This window comes from Neohortaea acidophila (assembly GCF_010093505.1).
Source record: "Neohortaea acidophila strain CBS 113389 unplaced genomic scaffold BDY17scaffold_3, whole genome shotgun sequence".
NCBI classification, from domain to species: domain Eukaryota; kingdom Fungi; phylum Ascomycota; class Dothideomycetes; order Mycosphaerellales; family Teratosphaeriaceae; genus Neohortaea; species Neohortaea acidophila.
Window position 1 is genome coordinate 1491092 of NW_022985512.1, and position 19157 is coordinate 1510248.

At 54.5% G+C, this 19157-nt stretch overlaps 7 protein-coding genes across 7 annotated transcripts; 4 read left to right on the top strand and 3 right to left on the bottom strand.

Annotated features, from left to right (window-relative positions):
* The first annotated feature begins 8 nt into the window (after positions 1-8).
* BDY17DRAFT_293795 (uncharacterized protein) lies at positions 9-5242 on the top strand. The gene has a single exon (XM_033733039.1). It carries the CDS (start codon positions 380-382, stop codon positions 5063-5065), a length of 4686 nt encoding a protein of 1561 aa, XP_033592103.1. The 5' UTR covers positions 9-379; the 3' UTR covers positions 5066-5242.
* A 36-nt stretch (positions 5243-5278) lies between these two features.
* On the bottom strand, positions 5279-6687 carry BDY17DRAFT_293798 (2OG-Fe(II) oxygenase superfamily protein). Its single transcript, XM_033733040.1, has 4 exons — positions 6518-6687; positions 6354-6455; positions 5820-6298; positions 5279-5761 (listed from the first exon to the last, which is right to left on the bottom strand). Exons 1-4 carry the CDS (start codon positions 6600-6602, stop codon positions 5321-5323), a joined length of 1107 nt encoding a protein of 368 aa, XP_033592104.1. The 5' UTR covers positions 6603-6687; the 3' UTR covers positions 5279-5320.
* A 36-nt stretch (positions 6688-6723) lies between these two features.
* On the top strand, positions 6724-9148 carry BDY17DRAFT_293800 (pantothenate transporter). Its single transcript, XM_033733041.1, has 5 exons — positions 6724-7549; positions 7605-7857; positions 7907-8000; positions 8054-8303; positions 8379-9148. The coding sequence occupies exons 1-5, from the start codon at positions 7163-7165 to the stop codon at positions 8994-8996; spliced, it is 1602 nt and encodes a 533-aa protein (XP_033592105.1). The 5' UTR covers positions 6724-7162; the 3' UTR covers positions 8997-9148.
* Positions 9149-9334: 186 nt separating this feature from the next.
* Positions 9335-11235, top strand: BDY17DRAFT_293808 (uncharacterized protein). Its single transcript, XM_033733042.1, has 9 exons — positions 9335-9541; positions 9595-9783; positions 9841-9939; positions 9998-10129; positions 10192-10409; positions 10461-10558; positions 10613-10999; positions 11057-11115; positions 11170-11235. The coding sequence occupies exons 1-9, from the start codon at positions 9516-9518 to the stop codon at positions 11219-11221; spliced, it is 1260 nt and encodes a 419-aa protein (XP_033592106.1). The 5' UTR covers positions 9335-9515; the 3' UTR covers positions 11222-11235.
* Positions 11173-13374, bottom strand: BDY17DRAFT_105932 (putative major facilitator superfamily transporter). The gene is made up of 4 exons (XM_033729159.1): positions 13005-13374; positions 11879-12953; positions 11468-11824; positions 11173-11418 (listed from the first exon to the last, which is right to left on the bottom strand). Exons 1-4 carry the CDS (start codon positions 13216-13218, stop codon positions 11316-11318), a joined length of 1749 nt encoding a protein of 582 aa, XP_033592107.1. The 5' UTR covers positions 13219-13374; the 3' UTR covers positions 11173-11315.
* Positions 13375-14118: 744 nt separating this feature from the next.
* Positions 14119-15274, bottom strand: BDY17DRAFT_247900 (chaperonin 10-like protein; the record flags this gene model as incomplete). Its single annotated transcript, XM_033730859.1, has 2 exons — positions 14119-14258; positions 14308-15274. The coding sequence occupies 2 exons, from the start codon at positions 15272-15274 to the stop codon at positions 14119-14121; spliced, it is 1107 nt and encodes a 368-aa protein (XP_033592108.1).
* Positions 15275-15847: 573 nt separating this feature from the next.
* BDY17DRAFT_293818 (uncharacterized protein) lies at positions 15848-18305 on the top strand. The gene is made up of 3 exons (XM_033733043.1): positions 15848-16206; positions 16274-16359; positions 16413-18305. The coding sequence occupies exons 1-3, from the start codon at positions 15931-15933 to the stop codon at positions 17923-17925; spliced, it is 1875 nt and encodes a 624-aa protein (XP_033592109.1). The 5' UTR covers positions 15848-15930; the 3' UTR covers positions 17926-18305.
* The last annotated feature ends 852 nt before the right edge of the window (positions 18306-19157 follow it).

The window sequence follows — 19157 nt, forward strand, 5'->3', positions numbered from 1 at the left end:
ACATCTTTCACCTACTTCACCTCGTTCCATCGCGATTGAAACCACGCGTGTCGTTCAGTCTTCGTCGCGGACATCCATCCTAGCAATCTGCCCAGACTATATCCCCCCAATCCTCGTAACAAAGACGCCGTGCGACCTTCTTGGACGATACTCACGCCTCTCCACTCGAACACCACCTCATCCACGCGCATACACCTCACGAGCACCTCCACTGGAATAGCGACGACTCCACCGAGTCTCTCCTCCCCCTTTCTCCCCTCCTCGGAGATATTCCGAGCTTCGTCGAAGCACCTTAAACGCCGTGGACCGCAGTGTTCCACAGCCGGTGCCTCATCGAAGCTACGCGAATATCTCTGCCGCGCCTCTCCCTCCTCCTCTCATGAGTAATCTTCTGTGGAAGGCATACTACGAAGATGATTTCGACGCCTTCCAGCGGCTGTTGGAGGGTGCGCCCGCGAATACACGACCGTATGGCGGAAGAGGTGGCGTGGCGGGACCGGTGATTGGCAGTCCTGGACAGGTCGCATCGTCGCCGACAGTACTTCTGAAGGGTCGCAAGTCCTTGGGCCCTCCCACGCCATCTAGTGGTGGTCATGCCGCTGCGCTGACAAAGGGCGATATCAATGCGCGCGACGCTTTTGGCGCGACGTTGCTGCATTACGCTGCTTCGTCGACCGCGGACAACGCGATTGACTTCACCACCGCGCTTGTCGAGCATCCCTTGATCGACCTGTACGTCCAAGACTACGAAAGCGGCTGGACTGCTCTCCATCGGGCCTTCTACTTCGGCAATGTGACTATTGCGCGGCTGATGCTTGAGCGCGATGCCGGAGATGCGGTTGGAGAAGTCACCGGCCACGTCCATTCGACCGTTGGTCTGATCAAGGTTAAAGATCGAGATGGCTATGGACCTCTTGACTTGTACGCGGCGATTATCAAGGATCGCACGTTGAGAACCGACACCACTGGCCGCGCGCGATCTGGTTCTGGTCACAGCGACGATGAGCGCATGGTGGGCGATACTGGCGATGCAGACCACAAGATGCAAATTCCCTTCAACAATGTCGATTGTGATCAACTTTTCACTTTCGGCAGCAACAAGAATGCCACGCTTGGGTTCAGCAATGAAGATGATCGACAATTCCCCGAGCGGATCACTTTGCGCCGTCCAGAGGCCCTTTTACGTCGAATGTACTCGGAGCACTTGGAGCAGCATGACAAGAAATGGTCCCATCATGATCCCAGCCATCGGAGCAAGCACGCGGATATCGATGTGTCCGAAATGTGGGTGGAAGATATTCCATGGGTCATCCGAAGCAAGCCGCTTGTCGTTCAAGACGTGCATATGGCGAAGTTTCATTCCGCCGTGCTGACCGCCGATCCGGAATCGAATCTATACCTGTGCGGACACGGTCCGGGTGGCAGACTTGGTGTTGGCGATGAGCGGACTCGCTACAATTTCGTCTGCGTCAACTCGGGTGCCCTGGCTGGAAAAAGAGTGGTGGCAGTGGCTCTCGGGCTGAACCACACTCTGGCCCTTTCCAGTGAAGGAGAGACCTTCAGCTGGGGCAGCAATGCGCATGGCCAGCTGGGATTGAGTCTGCCCAAGTCTCCGACAGGCGAGGATGATCCTATTAGCACCGTCCCCAAGCAACTGTTCGGGACGCTGAAGCGTGAAACCGTGATTGGGATTGCAGCCTCTCGGCATCATTCTGTTGCGCATACAGGGTCCTCGCTGTTCACTTTTGGCAAGAATGAGGGCCAGCTGGGGATCGTGGACTCCGATGCTCGCTCTTTGGAAGTTCAGACCACGCCTCGCAAAGTTGCTGCCTCGCTGTTCGCCTCAAACATCACCTCCGTCTCGGCCATGGACAAGGCAACAGTCTGCCTCCTCGAAAGTCATGAGGTTTGGATCTTTGCGAATTACGGCTACACGAAAGTCCAGTTTCCTCTCGACGGGTTCAGTAATTACTTCTTGCAGAAGAGCTTCCGAGTCACGACGTACGACAATACGCCCAACCGGATTGTCAAGCTGACTTGTGGAGGGGATACGGTGTGTGCCCTGTCGAGTCGTGGCGAGATTTACACGGTATCTATTAGTGCGCGAATGGAGAACCCTCCAAGCTCCTCCACGACAAACCCAAGCAAGATCCGCAGTGCCATTACACAGCCTCAGCGAGTATGGCAACCAAAAAAGAGCAACATGGCGGCACGGGACGTCGGTGTCGATGCGGACGGATCCATCATTCTCTCCACGGAGGAAGGAAGTGTATGGAAGCGGACCAAACGTGCCAAGATCAAGGATGCCACCGCTTCCGGGGCGAGCGACTACAAACCCAAGGATTACAAGTTCTCCCGCATACCAGGCCTGACTCGCGTCTTGGCTGTGAGAGCGTCTTCCCACGGTGCTTACGCTGCAGCAAGGCGTGACTGTAATGTGCTGAAGACGCAGATTGCCGTGGACGAGCCGAGGCTGCACAAAGACATCTTCTCTCTTCTGTCTCTCAGAGGTCTTGAATACGAGCCTGGAAAACCACTGCGATTCTGGCAAGCTCAGAGCAATTCGAATGAAGTCCAAACTCTCCGGCGACGCATTCTGCAAAGCAAAGACATCGAGGGAGAGCTCCAAGAACTGCAGGAGCAAATGCTCACGAACCCCAACACAACCTATGATGCGTTGATATCTACGACAACCTCAGATGTGACGATCCCCATACATCGCTTTGTCTTGACTGGGCGGAGTCGGACGATGCGGCGCGGGTTCCGAGACCTCTGCGAGACGAGCACCTTCACCGTCCCAGATTTGTGCGTGTCCGAGATTGACAAAGACGGTCGGGCAATGGTCAAGTTCCAAGGCCTTGACATCTTGACTATCATCGATCTGGTCGTATACCTATACACCGACAGTCTCGTGGACTTTTGGCACTTCACCCGCAATGCACCAAGCATGGCTCACCGATACCGTCAAGTTCGAACGGAGCTGATGAAGATTGCCACGAAATTGGACTTGCGACATCTCGAACCCGCCGCTCGACAAATGGTGCAACCGGTCTACTGTCTCGACATGGATTTTGCGGTCGCCTTTCAAGATCCCGCCTTTTTCTACGATGGAGACTTCACCATTCAGTTGGAAGATGAAGACATTCGCGCACACAGCTGGCTCTTGCGGAAGCGCTGCCCTTTCTTCGAGGGCTTGTTTATGGGTCGTGCCGGGGGACGTTGGGTAGATGCTCGCGACAATGATGACGAGGTTCATGTCGACCTGTCGCACATCAACTCGAAGACGTTCCGAATGGTGCTGCAGTGGATGTACGCGGATTGTGGGGAAGAGCTTTTCGACGACCTCGTCAGCGTCAGCTTGGATGACTTCCTGGATGCCGTCATGGATGTCCTCAGTGCCGCGAATGAGCTCCTCCTGGACCGCCTGTCGCAGATCTGCCAGGCTGTCATGGGTCGTTACGTCAACGTTCGTAACGTATGCGGCCTACTCAACGCCATCTCCCCGAGCTCTGTCCACGCCTTCAAAGACGCAGGGCTGGAGTATCTATGTCTCAGTCTGGAAGCGATGCTGCAAGGCCATCATCTCAACGAATTGGAAGAAGACTTGCTGCTGGAGCTGGATGCAGTTGTTAGAAGCAACCAGCTTGCTTGCATGCCTTTCGCAAAGAGTGGATTTGCTGAGGAGTCACTTCACGAGCGGCATCCAGGTCTTGCTGATGCCATGGAGCGCGGTCGCCAGGCGAGATTGGACGCGTTGACGTTGCGTGCGAAATACGCCAATCTCGAACGTCAACCCCTGGGAGGCTTCGATGAAGAGATGACTTCACCGCTCCAGCAAAAGGGGCGTGGAAAGCCTACAGCACGCACTATCCACGATGCATCTCTGCCGTCACTCAAGGGGAAGCAGTCGTCGAAAGACATGATGTTCGCAATGGATGAAGAGGTGGACCTTGCTGTCCACTCTCCAACTCCATCACCGTCGATTCGCGCAATGGCCAAGGGCGCCGAACATGAAGTTATCCCTTCAAGCCTGCCAGAAGAAGTCTGGTACGATTCCCGAGGCAAAGCTCTACCGTCGCCTACGATCCAGCCGCAGACCGTAACGCCAGCTGGTACAACACCCAAATCGCCTGCGCTCCGAGCTGGCAAGACTCCGCCTACGACGGGCCAACCATGGAGCTTGACTCCACTCTCCGCCCACCCCAAAGTCGATATGAAGGCGATTATGGAAAACGCAGCTTCCAATCGGACTTCATCCTTGTCTCAAGGCCTCGCTAGTGCCAATTTCACAGCCCTCGATGCAATGTTGCCGCAGAAGGCTGGCGTGGCTAAGATGTCGCAGAAGGACCGGAAACGACTTCAGCATTCTGCCGTTGACACCGCAACTGCACCAGAGGATGTGAAAGGGCCGGGGACGCCGCCTGTATCAAGTGCAAAGCCGGGATCCGCATGGCAGACCATTCCGACGCAAAAGCCAGTCTCTGTGAAAGACGTGCTCGGCATGGAAAGCCCGGCGTCAAAGAACAGATCGCCGAACCCGCGAACCCCGAGTACCCCGCAACTCACCATGAGACAGACAATCTCCAACCCCAAACCATCGAATGGACTGCAGACACCCATCATCTCCCCTTCAGGTCAAAACTCCCTGCCCCGCCGTGAACTCCCCGATCCCAAATCTCCCGCCCAAGCGAAATCTCCCTCCTGGCAACAACAAAGCCCAGCCCCAAGCAGCCGATCCATCCCCCAATCCATCCGGCACCGCCCCGCAGTTGCAGACCCCAGCGTGCTAGGCTTGTCCATGTCCGAGATTGTCGCGCAGGAGCAGCTTGCCAAGGACTTCATCAAGGAGGCGGCGGCCAAGCGCGATTTGCAGGAGATTCAGGCGGAGCAGGAATTTGAGGAGTGGTGGAGTAAGGAGAGTGCGAGGGTGCAGGAGGCGGAGAGGAGGGATGCTGCTGCTGTTGCTGCCGGGAAGACGTCGCGGGCGAGGAAGGCTAAGAGTCGGGGGGCACAGGGTGGTGGTGCTGGGGGAAAGGCGAAAGGTGAGAAGAGTAGTGTTGTGTAATGGAGGTCGATGTTTGTTTTCGATGTACATACTTTTGCTTACCTACCGCATATGTGCGGCTATAGAGATTTAGATCTTTGCATCTTGTTTATGAGTCGTCCGAATCACATTCTCGATGAGGCTTCCCTACGAGCTTCGAGTGCACAGCTGTTTGATCTCGCAGTTACACAAGACGAGCTCACGCAGTGCATAGGATGATGATAATCAGGAGGATTGCTGTGATTTGTACTGACATTCGATCCTCATCGATACATTCTAATCGTAATACTTCGCCTTCGGCGCCCCGGGCAAAATCTCCTCATTCGTCATCTCACTCCTCACCTTCCCACTATTCGACTTCGCCACCCTCGCCTTGACCCATTCCCCCGCCGTGAAACCCGTCGCACCGCCCTCCTCAGGCTTCAACCCCAACTTCTTCAGCACCGCGCTCTCAACCGGCTTCAGCTCCATGCTGTCCTCCGGCCGCACAAAGTACAGCACGCCGAGACGGTCGATGTTGGCTTGGTCGGGGGGCGGAGCGACGACGCGGTGGATGCTGCTTTTCAAGAAGCCGTTGGTGATGAATTCGAGGCTGTCGGCGAGGTTGACTGTGATGCTGCCTGGGTAGGGCTTGACCCATTTCCATTGCCCGTCGTTGCTGCGGACTTGCAGGGCGGCGACGGGTTGGCGGAAGAGGAGGGTCATGGAGCCAAAGTCCTGGGGTTAATCTTGTTAGCTCGTATGCCATTGAGTTGATCCTTGGGAATGAACTAACCGTATGTCCCTTGACCCACGTCTCGCCCAGAGCGGCATTCTCCTGCGCGGTGCGGGCGTGGTACTTCATATACCGCAAGTGGCAGTCGGATTTCTCGTCGTATCTGTGGTGCTTGAGGAAGTAGTCTTCTGGGAGCTCCAGCACGAGGGCGAACAGCGTGAGCAGTTTCTGGATGACATCGGAGTAGATTGTCTTTGCGAACGTTTCGATCTCGTCCCAATGGGCTTTGACGATGTCCGGCTGCGGCCTTTCGTATGCTGGGATGCACTTAGGAATATTGAAGATTTCGGTATTATCGAAGACACCAGGGCGTAATTCACGCAGGCCAAGTGGTTTGTAGCCGTTGTAGCCTCCATTCTCCAAGTCGGCGCGGTATTTGAGCTTCTCCTCCATCGGGAGCTCAAACACTTCCTTGCCAATGGCAAACTGACGGTCGACTTGCTCCTGAGTCAATCCGAAGCCAACGATGTAGAAGAATCCTGATGGACTGCGTCAGCTGCTTGGCCCGGGATATAGAATGTGATGGACTATTACCGATCTTCTGGATGGCGTTGAAGAGTTGGTCGGCCAGCTTCTGCTTGCCGCCGGGTTGGTCGAAGGTCGATAGATCTAACGTTGCAAGATCGGCCCATTCCACTGTTTCCCATGGTGAGCAGATGTTCTTTCTATCATGGGTTACGCATGCTGCGCCCACCCACAATCATATGTGGTCTCCGGGACTTGATGGTAGGTGGGAAGATCGTGCTTGTCGACTCGCACAGAGCTGACTGCTGCGGCCGCCATGATGTCGGTCGTTATGCAAGATTGATGACTTGATGTAGAAATTGTGTCTAGGTCTCACTTGATGCCTTTCGTGTATACAGTAGAAGTGATCGAACTTTATTGTCCTTGCTTCAGCCGTAACCCACCTCCGACGTCGCAGCCTGAAGTTACGTCCTCTCTTGGCAGAGGCTCGCGTCAAAGTCAGCGCGTATGGCATCATACGGTTAGAACGGAAACTACGCAGATATCCAGTCGAAATGCTGGCAAAGAGGGCGACAGAGTGCGTAGAGAAAGGCACATCGCGTAGGAACCCCTGCACGCTCATCATCAACGAGCGTCCCCATTGGCGCGTAGACGCCAGTTACACTGGATTAGCATGCAACATGGCTTCTTCAACGCTCGACGTGCGTGTCGACGACCCGAGCATCGCGTGGCATAGCTTGCGATACCGCTTCCACGTGCTCGGGTCGTCGTTGATACATGAGGTCGCGGGCCTCGCATCGATGTAACCTGAGTAACCTGAAGATCATTGCCACATCTCAATTTCGTTCCCTCGTTTGTTCATTCATCCCTCCCAAGTCATGGATATCAAGGAAGACTCGAAAAACTCGCTCTCCGTAGAGGAAGGGTTTCAATCGCCCGAGCCCAAGGTCGACGACCATGGCTTGCATCTTGTGCAACGAGGCGGTGAGCTGGGGGAGAGCGAGATCGACGATACTTCCATTCAGGGCTTCGAGTCCGATCGGATGAAAGCCCGCACACTGCTCACGGCTGATGAAGAGAAGAAGCTGCTGCGTCGAATCGACTGGCGGATCATGCCGCTGTGCTCGCTCATGTTTCTGCTCAAGCAGCTCGACGCTCTCAACATTTCCAATGCTAGGATTATGAACGAGGGCACGCCGCGGAATATCATGACACAGCTGGGTTTGTCGTCGAATGCGTACGCTTTGTTGACGGTGTTATACTACGTGAGTCTGGCGAGAACTCCAGTAGCCGATCTTGTTTTGTTGAACTGGCGAGCAGGTCCCATACATTGTCTTTGAGGCACCATCAAACCTTCTCTTGAAGAAGATGAGGCCATCCGTTTGGCAAGCTCGAATCATCGTCAGCTGGGGCCTCTGCGTCGCGTGCCAAGTCGCCTGTACCAGCAAGGCCGGCATCTATACCGCACGGTTCTTCCAAGGACTGTGTGAGGCAGGCATGTTTCCGGGTGTGATTCTGCAAATGTGTTACTGGTATCGTCCGGACGAGATGTCGATCCGTCTCCTGATATTCTGTGAGTGTCGTTCCGTTCCACGGTATGACACGTGCTGACAGTGTCGGAGACATCATGGGTAATCTCGCAGGTGTCTTCAGCGGCCTCTTTGCGTATGCTTTTGACACGGTCTCCGGTGCGCAAGGACTATCCGGATGGCAGTGGTGAGTGTGGCCGTATAGTCATCATCGTTCCATGGCTGAGACAGGTCCATCAGGCTGTTCCTCTTCGAAGGTCTCATAACCATCGTCTTCTCCGGCGTGATCTACTGGTTGCTCCCCGACTTCCCGCCGACTGCTCGCTGGCTCTCCGAAAAGGAAAAGGCGTTTGTGCAAGCTCGACTGCCACCAAACGCTCCACGAGCATCAGAAGCCAACTTCAAGTTTCGGGAAGTTCTGAACGACTTGAAAGATGTGCGGCTTTGGATGTTTACGGCCATTTGGGCCCTGCAAACCGTGGCGACTCAGGTAAGTGAACAGATGCCGATGTATGGTGTTGAACAAGCGCCATCCGATCAAACGCAGGCTAAAGCATCCACGCAGGGCATTACCTTTTATCAATCCACAGTCATTGCGGATCTCGGCTTCACGACCATTGCCCAGGCGCAGCTGCTCAACCTACCCATCTCCATTCTCGGGATCGTGTTGATCGCCGTCTCGGGATATCTGGCAGACTCGGCTCGTCTCCCCCGCCCGGTCTACCCTCTCACCTTTCTCAGCGTCATCCTCGTCTGCTACGGTGTGTTGTTCGCATATCCGAACATCGGGGGTGTGTACGCCGCAACGTTAATCGCCAACGCCATGGCAGCAGCCTGGTTTCCTCTCATGTGGCCCTGGCGCGTGCAGACCACCAAGCAAGCCACAGGATCAGCATTTTCCATCAGTTTCGTAAATTCCTATGGCCAACTAGGTGGCGCGATTGGCCCGCAAATCTTCCGCAGCCAGTATGCGCCCAAGTACCACGTTCCGTTTGGTATCGTCATGGGGCTGGTGGCCGCTTGCATCATGATGACTTCGGCCACTTGGTATGTCACTCGACATACGGAAGCGGAGACCAGACGGCTGAAACTGGCGAGAAAGAAGGCGGATAAGGAGGGGATGGCGGTGCTTGACGACGTTGTGGATAATGATCTGCAGGGAAAGCTGAAAAGGGAGGATTGAGGATGGAGAGTGGTGAAGAATAGACGAGTGTACACAATTTGCTACCCCTCCTCCGGCTGTCCTGGAGAAATGGCGGAGAAATCATGCCACGATGACCTTTATGACATGGGAATTAGTCCAGCAGTAAATAACTATACGGTAAGTCAAGCATCATATGCCGATCAATCAGCCGGGAAATTATTAGCACAAGGTGAATTCTTTTGTCACGTGACGATCGTCACACTTCAGTCGGGAATAACAGGGTCCGCACAGTCTCAACACGTCACTGCATACGCCCAGAAACATCATAGCCGACATGGATCCTCAGACTTGAGCCATTGGACCTACATTTGTAAGCTGCTCATGACGACCGCGGATGGCACAACAAGTAAATTCTCTTTCCGCTCGTGAGCCACTCTACCTGCATTTATAATCGCAACAACTGGCACTTTGCAGTATATAACAAAATATACTTGCCCACTCGACTCGTCCTCCTTATCCATTACCTCATTCACACTTTCAACTGAACATTCCGCAAAGATGGGTTCAATCGCCACTCCCGCAAAGTACCTATTGATTTGTCCAATTCTTCTTCGAATGCGTAGTCTGACGATATCAGGTTTCACAACACCCCGGCCAAAGGAGTCTCATTCTTCACGCCGGCTCAGAATCCTCCGGCTGGCACTGCCTTTGCCAAAGATGGCGAGACCGTTCCGAAGCTCTTCAAGCCACTGAAGATTAGAGGCATGACGATGCAGAATCGCATCATGCTGTCGCCTTTGTGCCAGTATTCTGCGGAAGATGGACAGTAAGGAATTGGGTGTTTTTTACGGTCGAGATCGTCTGCTCACCGCAATCATTGCAGTTACACCCCCTGGCATGCGGCGCATATTGGCGGCATCGCATCAAGAGGCCCGGGACTCACTACCATCGAGGCCACTGGTGTTACGGCAAACGGTCGAATGTTGGTTTTGGACCCCCCAAATGTGATGCCGAAGAGCGACTCGTTAACCTTGACACAGCACGCCGGAAGACACCGGCATCTGGAAGGATTCCCAGATCGAGCCGTTCCGTCAAGTCGTCGAATTCGTCCACAGCCAGAATCAGCATATCATGATTCAGCTGGCCCATGCCGGTCGCAAGGCTTCTACTGTGTAAGTGCAATCAACGGTGCGATCGCACGAGCAACACCAAACTAACTCTGTCTTTATTGCAGTGCGCCGTGGTTGTCCTCTGGTGCCATCGCCGGCAAAGACGTCAACGGCTGGCCCGATGATGTTGTTGCGCCATCGGCGATTCCTTGGAACGAAGATCACCCGCAACCCCGAGAGATGACCATTCAAGAAATTGAACAGTTCAAGGAAGACTTTGCTGCTGCCGTCAAGAGGGCCCTCAAGGCTGGATTTGATGCCATTGAGATTCACAACGCTCATGGTGAGTGCGTCGGCGAAATGTATAAAAGTCTGCCTGCTAACGCAACGGAAGGTTACTTGCTGCATGCATTCATCTCGCCGGTCTCGAACAAGCGAACGGACAAATACGGTGGAAGCTTTGAGAACCGCACCCGGCTAACCCTTGAAGTGGTCAGTAGACCTACAAAGATTTCCGCGTACGCCCGGTACTGACTGTCAGGAAAGGTCGAACTGGTCCGCAAAATTATCCCGGATGACATGCCGCTCTTCCTCCGAATTTCCGGCACAGACTACCTAGAAGAAGTCGACAAGTCGAAGATTCCCGAATCCTGGACCGGCGAGGATACCGCGCGCCTCGCGCCTCTTCTGGCAGCAGCTGGCGTGGATTTGTTGGACGTTAGCGGTGGCGGCAACCACCCAGACCAACATCCTCATGTCGGCCCGGCGTATCAGGCGAAATATGCCATCAAGGCCAAGGAGGCTGTGGGCGATAAGATGCTGGTGGGCTCGGTGGGAACCATCAACAGCGCGACTGTCGCGAATGATCTTATTGAGAATAAAGGGCTGGATATCGTGACTGTTGGGCGTGCTTTCCAGAAGAACCCTGGTCTTGTGAGTCTTTGTCTGAATGCTTGCTGTTGACGAGTTTTGCTGATGAGTGTCTGTTAGGTCTTTGCTTGGGGAGATGAGCTGGGCGTGACGGTCCAAATGCCCAACCAGATTCGCTGGTGAGTTTCATCGCCTTGCCTGTTCAATTGATGTGCACTCTAACATTCGATCAGGGGGTTTGCCGGGCGTGGATCACAGGAGGGGCTGAAGCCGGTGAAAGCTTAGATTTGATGGAAGATGGTTAGATACCGGTTAGACAAAAAGTAGACGGATAAATCAAGGAGGTGCAAAACATCAACGCACCCACTTCCCCCAACCCCTAAGACAACTCCACGGCGATGCGGTTCGTCTGGAACTTCTTCGTATTCGGGATCAACGCCGCGCAGATCATGGCGCAGACCCCAAAAGCGATGCTTGTGTACCTGTCGCCGTGTTAACATCTGTGTCACTTCGAAGGCAGACCCAACTCACCAAACACAGTGCAACGAAAGAGCATAAGCCCACTCACTACCCCTCAGCGCACCCTCAAGAACAACCGGGGTGACACCAGGAAGTTTCTCGGCGGCCGCCACGCCCTCCAAAAGATACGTCTCCACAAACGCCTCCATCTCCAGCACGGTGCCTTTGAGCCCGGCCAAGGCGGCGTATTCGTAGACGAGCACAGGCAATCTGGCCGTGAGCTTGCTCTTGAAGATGTTGAAGTAGATGGAGTAGCCGATGGCGCCTCCGACGGCTCGTACGGAGAGGGAGAGTGCTGCGCAGGTGGTGATGAGGGCGTCGGGGGCGGCGATCATGGCTACTGTTGCTGCGGGGACGATAACGCCGCCGCTGTAGACGTATTAGCGAGCGTCGGTGAAAAGGAAGGTGTGGGGTGCGACTTACAGGCCAAAGGCGGCGAGTGTCCCAAAAGCGATGGTCATGACCATGTTGTCTGGCGACATTACGGACAGTGCACCGCCGAAACAGGTCAACATCGCCGCTGCCAGGAAGAGCACCCATCTGACCTTGCCAGTGAAGACGCTGAGTAGAGCATTCCAGAAGATCGCACCCAAGGCAGTGCCAAAGCCAGCTGAGATGCCTCTCAATCCAATGTCCAAAGGGATAGGAGCCCATACGGTAGAAATGGTCAGAGGCCAGAAATTGAGGAGGGAGAAGAAGTTCATTCCCGCGACGAAAGCCACTGCAAAAGCCAACGCAACGACGCGCTGGCCTTTGAATAGCTCCGACGGTATCATGGGGTATTTGGCGAACTTGGCCTCGTAGATGACCCACGTGAAAATCATGGCGAGGCCAATGAGAAGTGTGCTCAAGACGTATGCTGATTTCCAAGGATGGGTGTATCCGCCTGCTTGGAGGGCGATGAGGAATAGTACAAGGCCTGTGATGGACAAGAAGCCTCCCAAAAAGTCAATCCTCTTGAGCACGGCCGATCGGGATAAGCCATGTGCCCGTACGTGCGCATGGGGGAAGTAGGTGAGTAACAGACCGACGGCTGTGATGGAATTGTAAATGAGAGAGATCCAAGGGCCCCATCGCCATGATGCGTGGCTGGAATACTCCTGCGCGTAGAGGACGTAGGGGCAGAAAGGCAAGACGAAGGCGGTCAAGATTGCCAGGGAGTATCCTCTCGATCTCACAGGGACGGTCTCGGCCAGTCCAGCAAGACCAGTGAGTTCACCGATCCCAGCACCAGCTCCGGCGAAAGCTTGACCCACAAGAGCGTGTCCAAGGGAGTGAGCAGTTCCCATGACGGCACAGCCGATGACCAGGCAGCCCGCTCCGATTATGGCGATGTAGCGCTTTCCAAAGAGGTCTTGCAGATATCCCACGAATGGGCAGACACTGGCAATGGCTAGGGTGTTGGCTACTGGCAGCCACCCAATCGCGGCCTGGCTTCCAATATCATCCGCAATGTAGGTCAAGGTCGCTCCCGTGAAGTAGAGGAGGATTTGAGAACCTGCGGGCTGTTGTTAGCTGGATATCGACGGTCATTGATGGGGAGACATACCAGTATACAGCATTGCGAGGAATGCTGCAGCGACCCACTGGCGAAAGTTCCAGTTGATCCTGCCATCGCTTTCGTCGCCTTTCCAGGCATAAGGGTTGTGGAGGTCGACTCTTTCCAGAGTTTCCACGTTGGCGAGGGGTTTCTCATCACGTGGTTGCTCCGTCGAGACACGTTCCAATTGTTCGGTCTGGCTTGCTTTCTCTAGATCTGCCATGTTGTTTTGAGGATGATGGGGGAGGAGAAATGAACTGGCGAGAGGAGACGACCGACCTACATCATGACATGGTCTCGCCCGCCTTTCGGCAGATGTTAGTCTCGCTTGCACCTGGCCGTCTCAGCTCAAGTACTACAGTACAAGCAAACAGGAGCTGGGGATTGGACGGCTTTGGTCTCGTGTGACATGCAGGTGATAGGTACATGCAGGTTCGCTGGAGTCTCGAAGGTTGTTTGCCTCTCGTGGTTGTTTCCCCCACGCCCAAGGGTCTGCCGCTAGCGTGTTGCGGGGAGAATCGCGGGGTAAAAACGCCATGGACCAAAAGTCCAGGCTCATCGTGGCCACCACACCACATCACAAGCGTGCCTTGCGTAAAGTGGGTAACTCAGGAGACCCACTCAGGAGAATCTGCCAATTACAGAAGCAGTCCTGCATGAGTTGGTGTACTGCAAACGGTAACTTCCGCTGTACATCTCCAATTCTTCGACTGCGAGCGATGCCATCGCGGGATAGTTGGAGATCCGGGGTCAGCCTCGCCGATGTGAAGACGTCTCAGTCGAAAGACACATGGCGTTGGAGTGCAAAGGTCTTGTCCAGCACAGATTTGATATCGTCAAGTGATTCCACGCCGAGTAATACGTCCATAGCATGCAGTCTGGTTGGGGGCCACGCCAGCTTCGCCGCCATCTCTGTCGGCCGCTGCCTCGGCACATGACGAGAGCGGGCCAATGCGCCGATGCATCGGACCCTCCAGATGGTAGTGTATTCGGGACCGTCCACTTCTGGACTGAGTCCAGCTCTCGACGCCAATCACGGAGGTGGTTACATCCGCATCAAAATATCCAGATGTCGCTTGTGTTGCATTACCACACACCGATGCAGTCGTCAGTAAGCCATCGACTAGATCTGACCCGCTTTGGGAGTTGCAATGATCTTGGAATGCACATCCTTCTTTGCTACGAGCTGGTCGAAGCCTTCTTGTACGAGGTCGTCCAATGAAATCCGAGCCGTAATCATCCTTTCCACGCCTTTGTATTTGCCTCAAGCAGCGTCAGTTTGGCCGGCAGTATCTTTGGGACTCGCACTCACCTGCGATGAAATCCTTCACAGTATCTCCAAAGTCTTTATCGTCGTATGCCAGTGTGGAGCGAATCGTGATTTCTTTCGGCATGAGATACTCCATTGGAATGATAAAGTCCACCTCCCAGCCCGCAACATTGACGTAGACTCCCTTTGGCCGCAAAGCATCGAAGCCGTCTTTCATGGCCGGTGGAATCCTTGCACAGTCAAAGACTACATCAACGCCCCTGCCGTCCGTGGACGCACGGCACTCGTCGGGTACATTGTGCTTCGTAGGATCGAGTACTTGGTCGGCGTAAATTTTGACGAGATCTTGTCGGGCTTTTGCCGGCTCTGAAACAAACGCTTTTTGCACACCGATGGCGGCTAGGTTGCAAAGAACGGCAAACCCCACTGGTCCCCCTCCGAGTACTAGCACCGATTTTGACTTGAATTCGTCTAAAGCGAGCCCGGACTTGACCAGTGCATGTCGACCGACGGCCAAGGGTTCGATGAGCACAGCATGCTCGAGTGGCGTGTCTTCTGGTAATGAGTAGCACATCGACGGCAGTACGGCACAAGTTTCCGAGAAGCCACCACCTCCCGCACCATGCAGGCCCAGGAAACCCCACTTGCCACAGAGGTGGGAGTCGCCGCCGTGACAAGCATAGCATGAGCGGCAGTTCAGCCTCGGGTCGACCATGACCGGCTGTCCTGTACGCAATGGTGCTCCCGATGCATCAACAGCAGCCTCCGGGACGTGTGCGACGTATCCGCAGAACTCATGACCGAGAGTGACGGGGAGGTGGTCACCCGTCAACAGATGGGGATTGTCCTTGGTAGGTATGGCTTTTGGACCGATGAGGTATTCGTGAAGATCTGTACCGCAGATTCCAGCCCAGACGACATCGACCAGAACGTGCTCCGCATCGGGTTTGGGGGCGGGAACTTGTTCGATGCGGATATCGTGGTGGTCGTAGAAGCGAGCGGCTTTCATTGGAAGATCTTTCCGCGGATTAGATTGATTTACAAGGTCAAGATAGATTTACCACGTTGTGCTCGTTGTGACTTTGATCTTGATCATCAGGACCTCTTGTTCACTTGATGGAGGCAAGAGTGTATGCGTTTACGAAAGCGGAGACGTCAGTCAGCCCTGCGGAGGGGGATAGTTGGACATAGCCGAGGCGTGGCCACCATCCGTTCAGCATTGCCAACTAGCCACGTCTTTCTTGTGCGCGTCGTCGTTGTCAGATCTTCCACTGATGATGACTGTTGATTCGAAGAGTCTTCACTTTAGCTGATAGCTGTTGAACATCCCCGAACCTCACGAGGTTCCACGCCTACGCTTTGTTCAGCTCGAAGCGATCCCACGGAGATATCCAAGCTGCGTGCCGTATCAATGCAGTGCTCAGTCCATCGTTATCAGGCGGAGAAGAGTTTAGTGTGCGGGAAGATGTAGTCGTGCAGATAGCAATGTGCGAACGCGCCTCTCGGCAAACTTGCCCCCGGCCAATTGAGTCGCGCGCGCAGCTCAAAATTTAAATTGGACTTCATCGTCACAAGAGTCACACTACCAGTCACACCATCGCCTGGCATAAAGCCATTGAGACACCCTGCCTGCTTCAATCGTCTCTCAACAAACCTCACAACAATATGGCAGCCCAACAAGCTGCAGATGCGGTCAAGGACGCCGTCCAAAGCGTTGCCGATGGAGTTCAAAACCTGACCACCGCAAACGGGACCACGCCGAACACTCTGCTCGACGAGGTGACCGGGGAATACGTGTCCAAGACGGAGTTGAAGAAGAGACAGAAGCAGAGGGAGAAGGATGTCAAGAAGGCGGAAAGAGAGGCTACAAGACAGGCCCCGCCTCCCCCAAAGAACCGAGCGGCCAGCGCGGAGGAGGATGAGAGCAAGCTCAACGCGAATGTGAGTCGGGGATGCAGGCTTGCATGGCGGCGGATGTGCTTGATTGAGTGCTGACATGGGTGATTAGCAATACTTTGAGATTCGGTCGCGTGCCGTCAAGCGCATGAAGGACACCCAAAACCCCAACCCCTACCCTCACAAGTTCCATGTCACGTACGTCTTCAATTTCTTCAGCCATCCCTTTTAACACGACTGACAGCTCCCAGATACGACTTGCGCAACTTCGAGTCGCAGTATGGTCATCTCAAGAAGGGTGAAGTGCTCAAGGACAAGGTACTCAGCATCGGATGCCGAATCTACAACATCCGCCGGTCGGGCGAAAACTTGCGCTTCTACGAGGTCAGCGTCGACGGTGCCGATATTCAGATCATGGCGCAAGCGCAAGAAAGCACAGCGGAGCGCCCTTTTGCCGAACAACACGACATTCTCCGACGTGGAGACATCATCGGAGTCACTGGCTATCCCGGCCGCACAAGTCCCAAGGCCGAGGACAACCCTGGCGAGCTGTCCATCTTTGCGCAGAACGTCATCCTACTCTCTCCATGCCTTCACCAAATCCCGTCGGAGCACTACGGCTTCAAGGACCAGGAGGAGAGATATCGCAATCGCCATCTTGACCTCATCATGAACAAGTCCACCGTCCAGACCTTCCGCACCCGCTCGCGCATCATCAAGTACATCCGCAACTACTTCGACAGCAATGGCTTCGAGGAGATGGAGACGCCCATCCTGCTGAAGAACGCGGGCGGAGCGACTGCGCGGCCATTCTTTACGGAACACAACGAGCTCAAGATGACTTTGGCGCTACGCATCGCTACGGAGTTGCCGCTCAAGCAGCTCATCGTCGGAGGCATCCACAAGGTGTACGAGCTCGGGCGTCAATTCCGAAACGAAGGCATCGATCTCACCCACAACCCCGAATTCACGACTTGCGAATACTACGAAGCCTATGCGGATGTGTATGATGTGATGGAGCGTACAGAGGATCTGGTGGAAGGCATGGTCAAGACGTTGACGGGCGGAGTGGAGACCACGTTCAACACTCTAACGGGTGAGACGTACAATGTCAACTGGGCCAAGCCGTGGAAGCGAGTTGAGATGATTCCCGCGTTAGAGGAAGCTTGCGGCGAAGCCTTTCCGCCGGGAGACCAACTCCACACTCAAGAAAGCAACGACTTCCTTCGGCGCATGCTCAAGAAGACCGGCCTGGAGTGCTCACCCCCACTCACCAACGCCCGCATCATCGACAAGCTTGTCGGCGAGTTCATCGAGGAGAAGTGCATCAACCCCACCTTCATCACCGGCCATCCGCAAGTCATGAGCCCCCTCGCCAAGTACCACCGCAGCCTGCCCGGTCTCACGGAGCGCTTCGAGGCCTTTGTCTGCAAGAAGGAAATCGTCAATGCCTACACCGAGTTGAACGATCCGTTCGATCAACGTCTGCGTTTCGAGGAGCAGGCCATGCAAAAGGCGCAGGGTGATGACGAAGCTCAAGTCTTGGACGAGGGCTTCTTGAACGCCCTCGAGTACGGCCTTCCGCCGACCGGAGGCTGGGGCATGGGCATCGACCGGATGGTCATGTTCTTGACAAACCACTACAGCATCAAGGAGGTGTTGACCTTCCCGTTCATGAAGGATGAGCAGGCGGCGCCGAGGCCCAAGGCGGCGGAGGTTGCCGGGGTGCAGCCGCTGCCGGTAGAGGGGATTCGTGAGTTTTGACCCGTGTGTATCTCGGAATATTTGCTAATAAGATCTACAGCTCGTCCGTGAAATGGCGTTGGGTTGGTAGCAACATTTTCGGCGTCTGCATGGAGGAGACTTTGCGTGGACTGGAGATTGGGGTTCAGAGAGGTACTCCAACATTAGCAGCAGTACCATACTTCCAATCAACGAACCCGTACCTTTGAACACCCTTACTTTCCTGCTACTTGGACATCCTCCGCTTTCAGCCATTGGCTTGTAGTAACAAAGAAAATTCCCAAACACCAACTTTGACATGCTCTCTTCAACACGGTATGGGTGGAAGGCTCGCCCTGGTCTCTGCTGTAACAATGTACATGACACCGCCAGCATGAATTAAAGAGGCATCGATTGCATGGTGTCAAGGTGTGTTCCCATGGTATGATCACAGGATGCTGAGGTATTCCAGGGGCCGGGCTGAAATATACGCGGGGCTGGACCTCACCTCCTCAGCCGCCCACAACACGGCAAATTTCGAAAAATCATTGCCGGTCGCCCACACAAGCTATTTCCGCTCGGATTGGTGGATTAGACTCTTTCTATGGCGACGAGACCCCACCCAGCGAAAGCGAGTCGAAATTGCCTTGGCGTGCATCTTTAGCGCCAAGTTTGGGCCGTGGATTTGGTGGGACGCTACGGTGATTTATTTACAATTCTTTTGCCTCTGGCTTCCATCAAGTGAATAAGAGGTCCTGATGATCAAGATCAAAGTCACAACGAGCCGCGTTGGTGGTTTAGTGGTAATTCACACCTTCTATTCGCCCACAATCGATCAAATCGACTAACAATACCTCCCACAGGTAAAATTGGCCGTTGCCATACAGTCTAGGACCTCCTAGAATGCAACATCGGCCAGCCCCGGGTTCGATTCCCGGCCGACGCATTTTTTGGACGTTTCTCCATCGTTCTATATCATTTCTAAGACTGATATTGGTCAAACTACGTCAGGAACACGCTCTAGGCTTTTTTTTTTCGCACCATGGACGTGTTATCAATGTCTCCTGGCTACCCCACGATTCTTCCATGTCCCATTGAGCACGACAATCATCCATTTTTACGTCCAATCGATAATGCTTTGAATTTTACAATGGTTCATCATTTTCGTTGCCGGAGCGTACAAGGACGCTCTCAGTAAGCAATGGCATTGTCCACAGGCTGTGCCGGGCTCCACACCTGCCCGCACCACAAAGGAATCGAGCTGTATTGGAAAG

Excerpts from the sequence above, each read along its gene's own strand:
- BDY17DRAFT_293795 (XM_033733039.1), top strand. The coding sequence starts at position 380 with ATGAGTAATCTTCTGTGGAAGGCATACTACGAAGATGATTTCGACGCC.
- BDY17DRAFT_293798 (XM_033733040.1), bottom strand. The coding sequence starts at position 6,602 with ATGGCGGCCGCAGCAGTCAGCTCTGTGCGAGTCGACAAGCACGATCTT. Across the intron at positions 6,456-6,517 it reads CCCGGAGACCACATATGATT|TGGAATGGGCCGATCTTGCA; the intron begins GTGGGTGGGCGC and ends CATGGGAAACAG. Across the intron at positions 5,762-5,819 it reads CGTGGGTCAAGGGACATACG|GACTTTGGCTCCATGACCCT; the intron begins GTTAGTTCATTC and ends GATTAACCCCAG.
- BDY17DRAFT_293800 (XM_033733041.1), top strand. The coding sequence starts at position 7,163 with ATGGATATCAAGGAAGACTCGAAAAACTCGCTCTCCGTAGAGGAAGGG. Across the intron at positions 7,858-7,906 it reads GATCCGTCTCCTGATATTCT|ACATCATGGGTAATCTCGCA; the intron begins GTGAGTGTCGTT and ends ACAGTGTCGGAG. Across the intron at positions 8,001-8,053 it reads GGACTATCCGGATGGCAGTG|GCTGTTCCTCTTCGAAGGTC; the intron begins GTGAGTGTGGCC and ends CAGGTCCATCAG.
- BDY17DRAFT_293808 (XM_033733042.1), top strand. The coding sequence starts at position 9,516 with ATGGGTTCAATCGCCACTCCCGCAAA. Across the intron at positions 10,559-10,612 it reads CCCGGCTAACCCTTGAAGTG|GTCGAACTGGTCCGCAAAAT; the intron begins GTCAGTAGACCT and ends CTGTCAGGAAAG. Across the intron at positions 11,000-11,056 it reads TCCAGAAGAACCCTGGTCTT|GTCTTTGCTTGGGGAGATGA; the intron begins GTGAGTCTTTGT and ends AGTGTCTGTTAG.
- BDY17DRAFT_105932 (XM_033729159.1), bottom strand. The coding sequence starts at position 13,218 with ATGGCAGATCTAGAGAAAGCAAGCCAGACCGAACAATTGGAACGTGTC. Across the intron at positions 11,825-11,878 it reads ACACTCGCCGCCTTTGGCCT|CGGCGGCGTTATCGTCCCCG; the intron begins GTAAGTCGCACC and ends ATACGTCTACAG. Across the intron at positions 11,419-11,467 it reads CTTTCGTTGCACTGTGTTTG|GTACACAAGCATCGCTTTTG; the intron begins GTGAGTTGGGTC and ends ACACGGCGACAG.
- BDY17DRAFT_293818 (XM_033733043.1), top strand. The coding sequence starts at position 15,931 with ATGGCAGCCCAACAAGCTGCAGATGCGGTCAAGGACGCCGTCCAAAGC. Across the intron at positions 16,207-16,273 it reads AGAGCAAGCTCAACGCGAAT|CAATACTTTGAGATTCGGTC; the intron begins GTGAGTCGGGGA and ends ATGGGTGATTAG. Across the intron at positions 16,360-16,412 it reads CCTCACAAGTTCCATGTCAC|ATACGACTTGCGCAACTTCG; the intron begins GTACGTCTTCAA and ends GACAGCTCCCAG.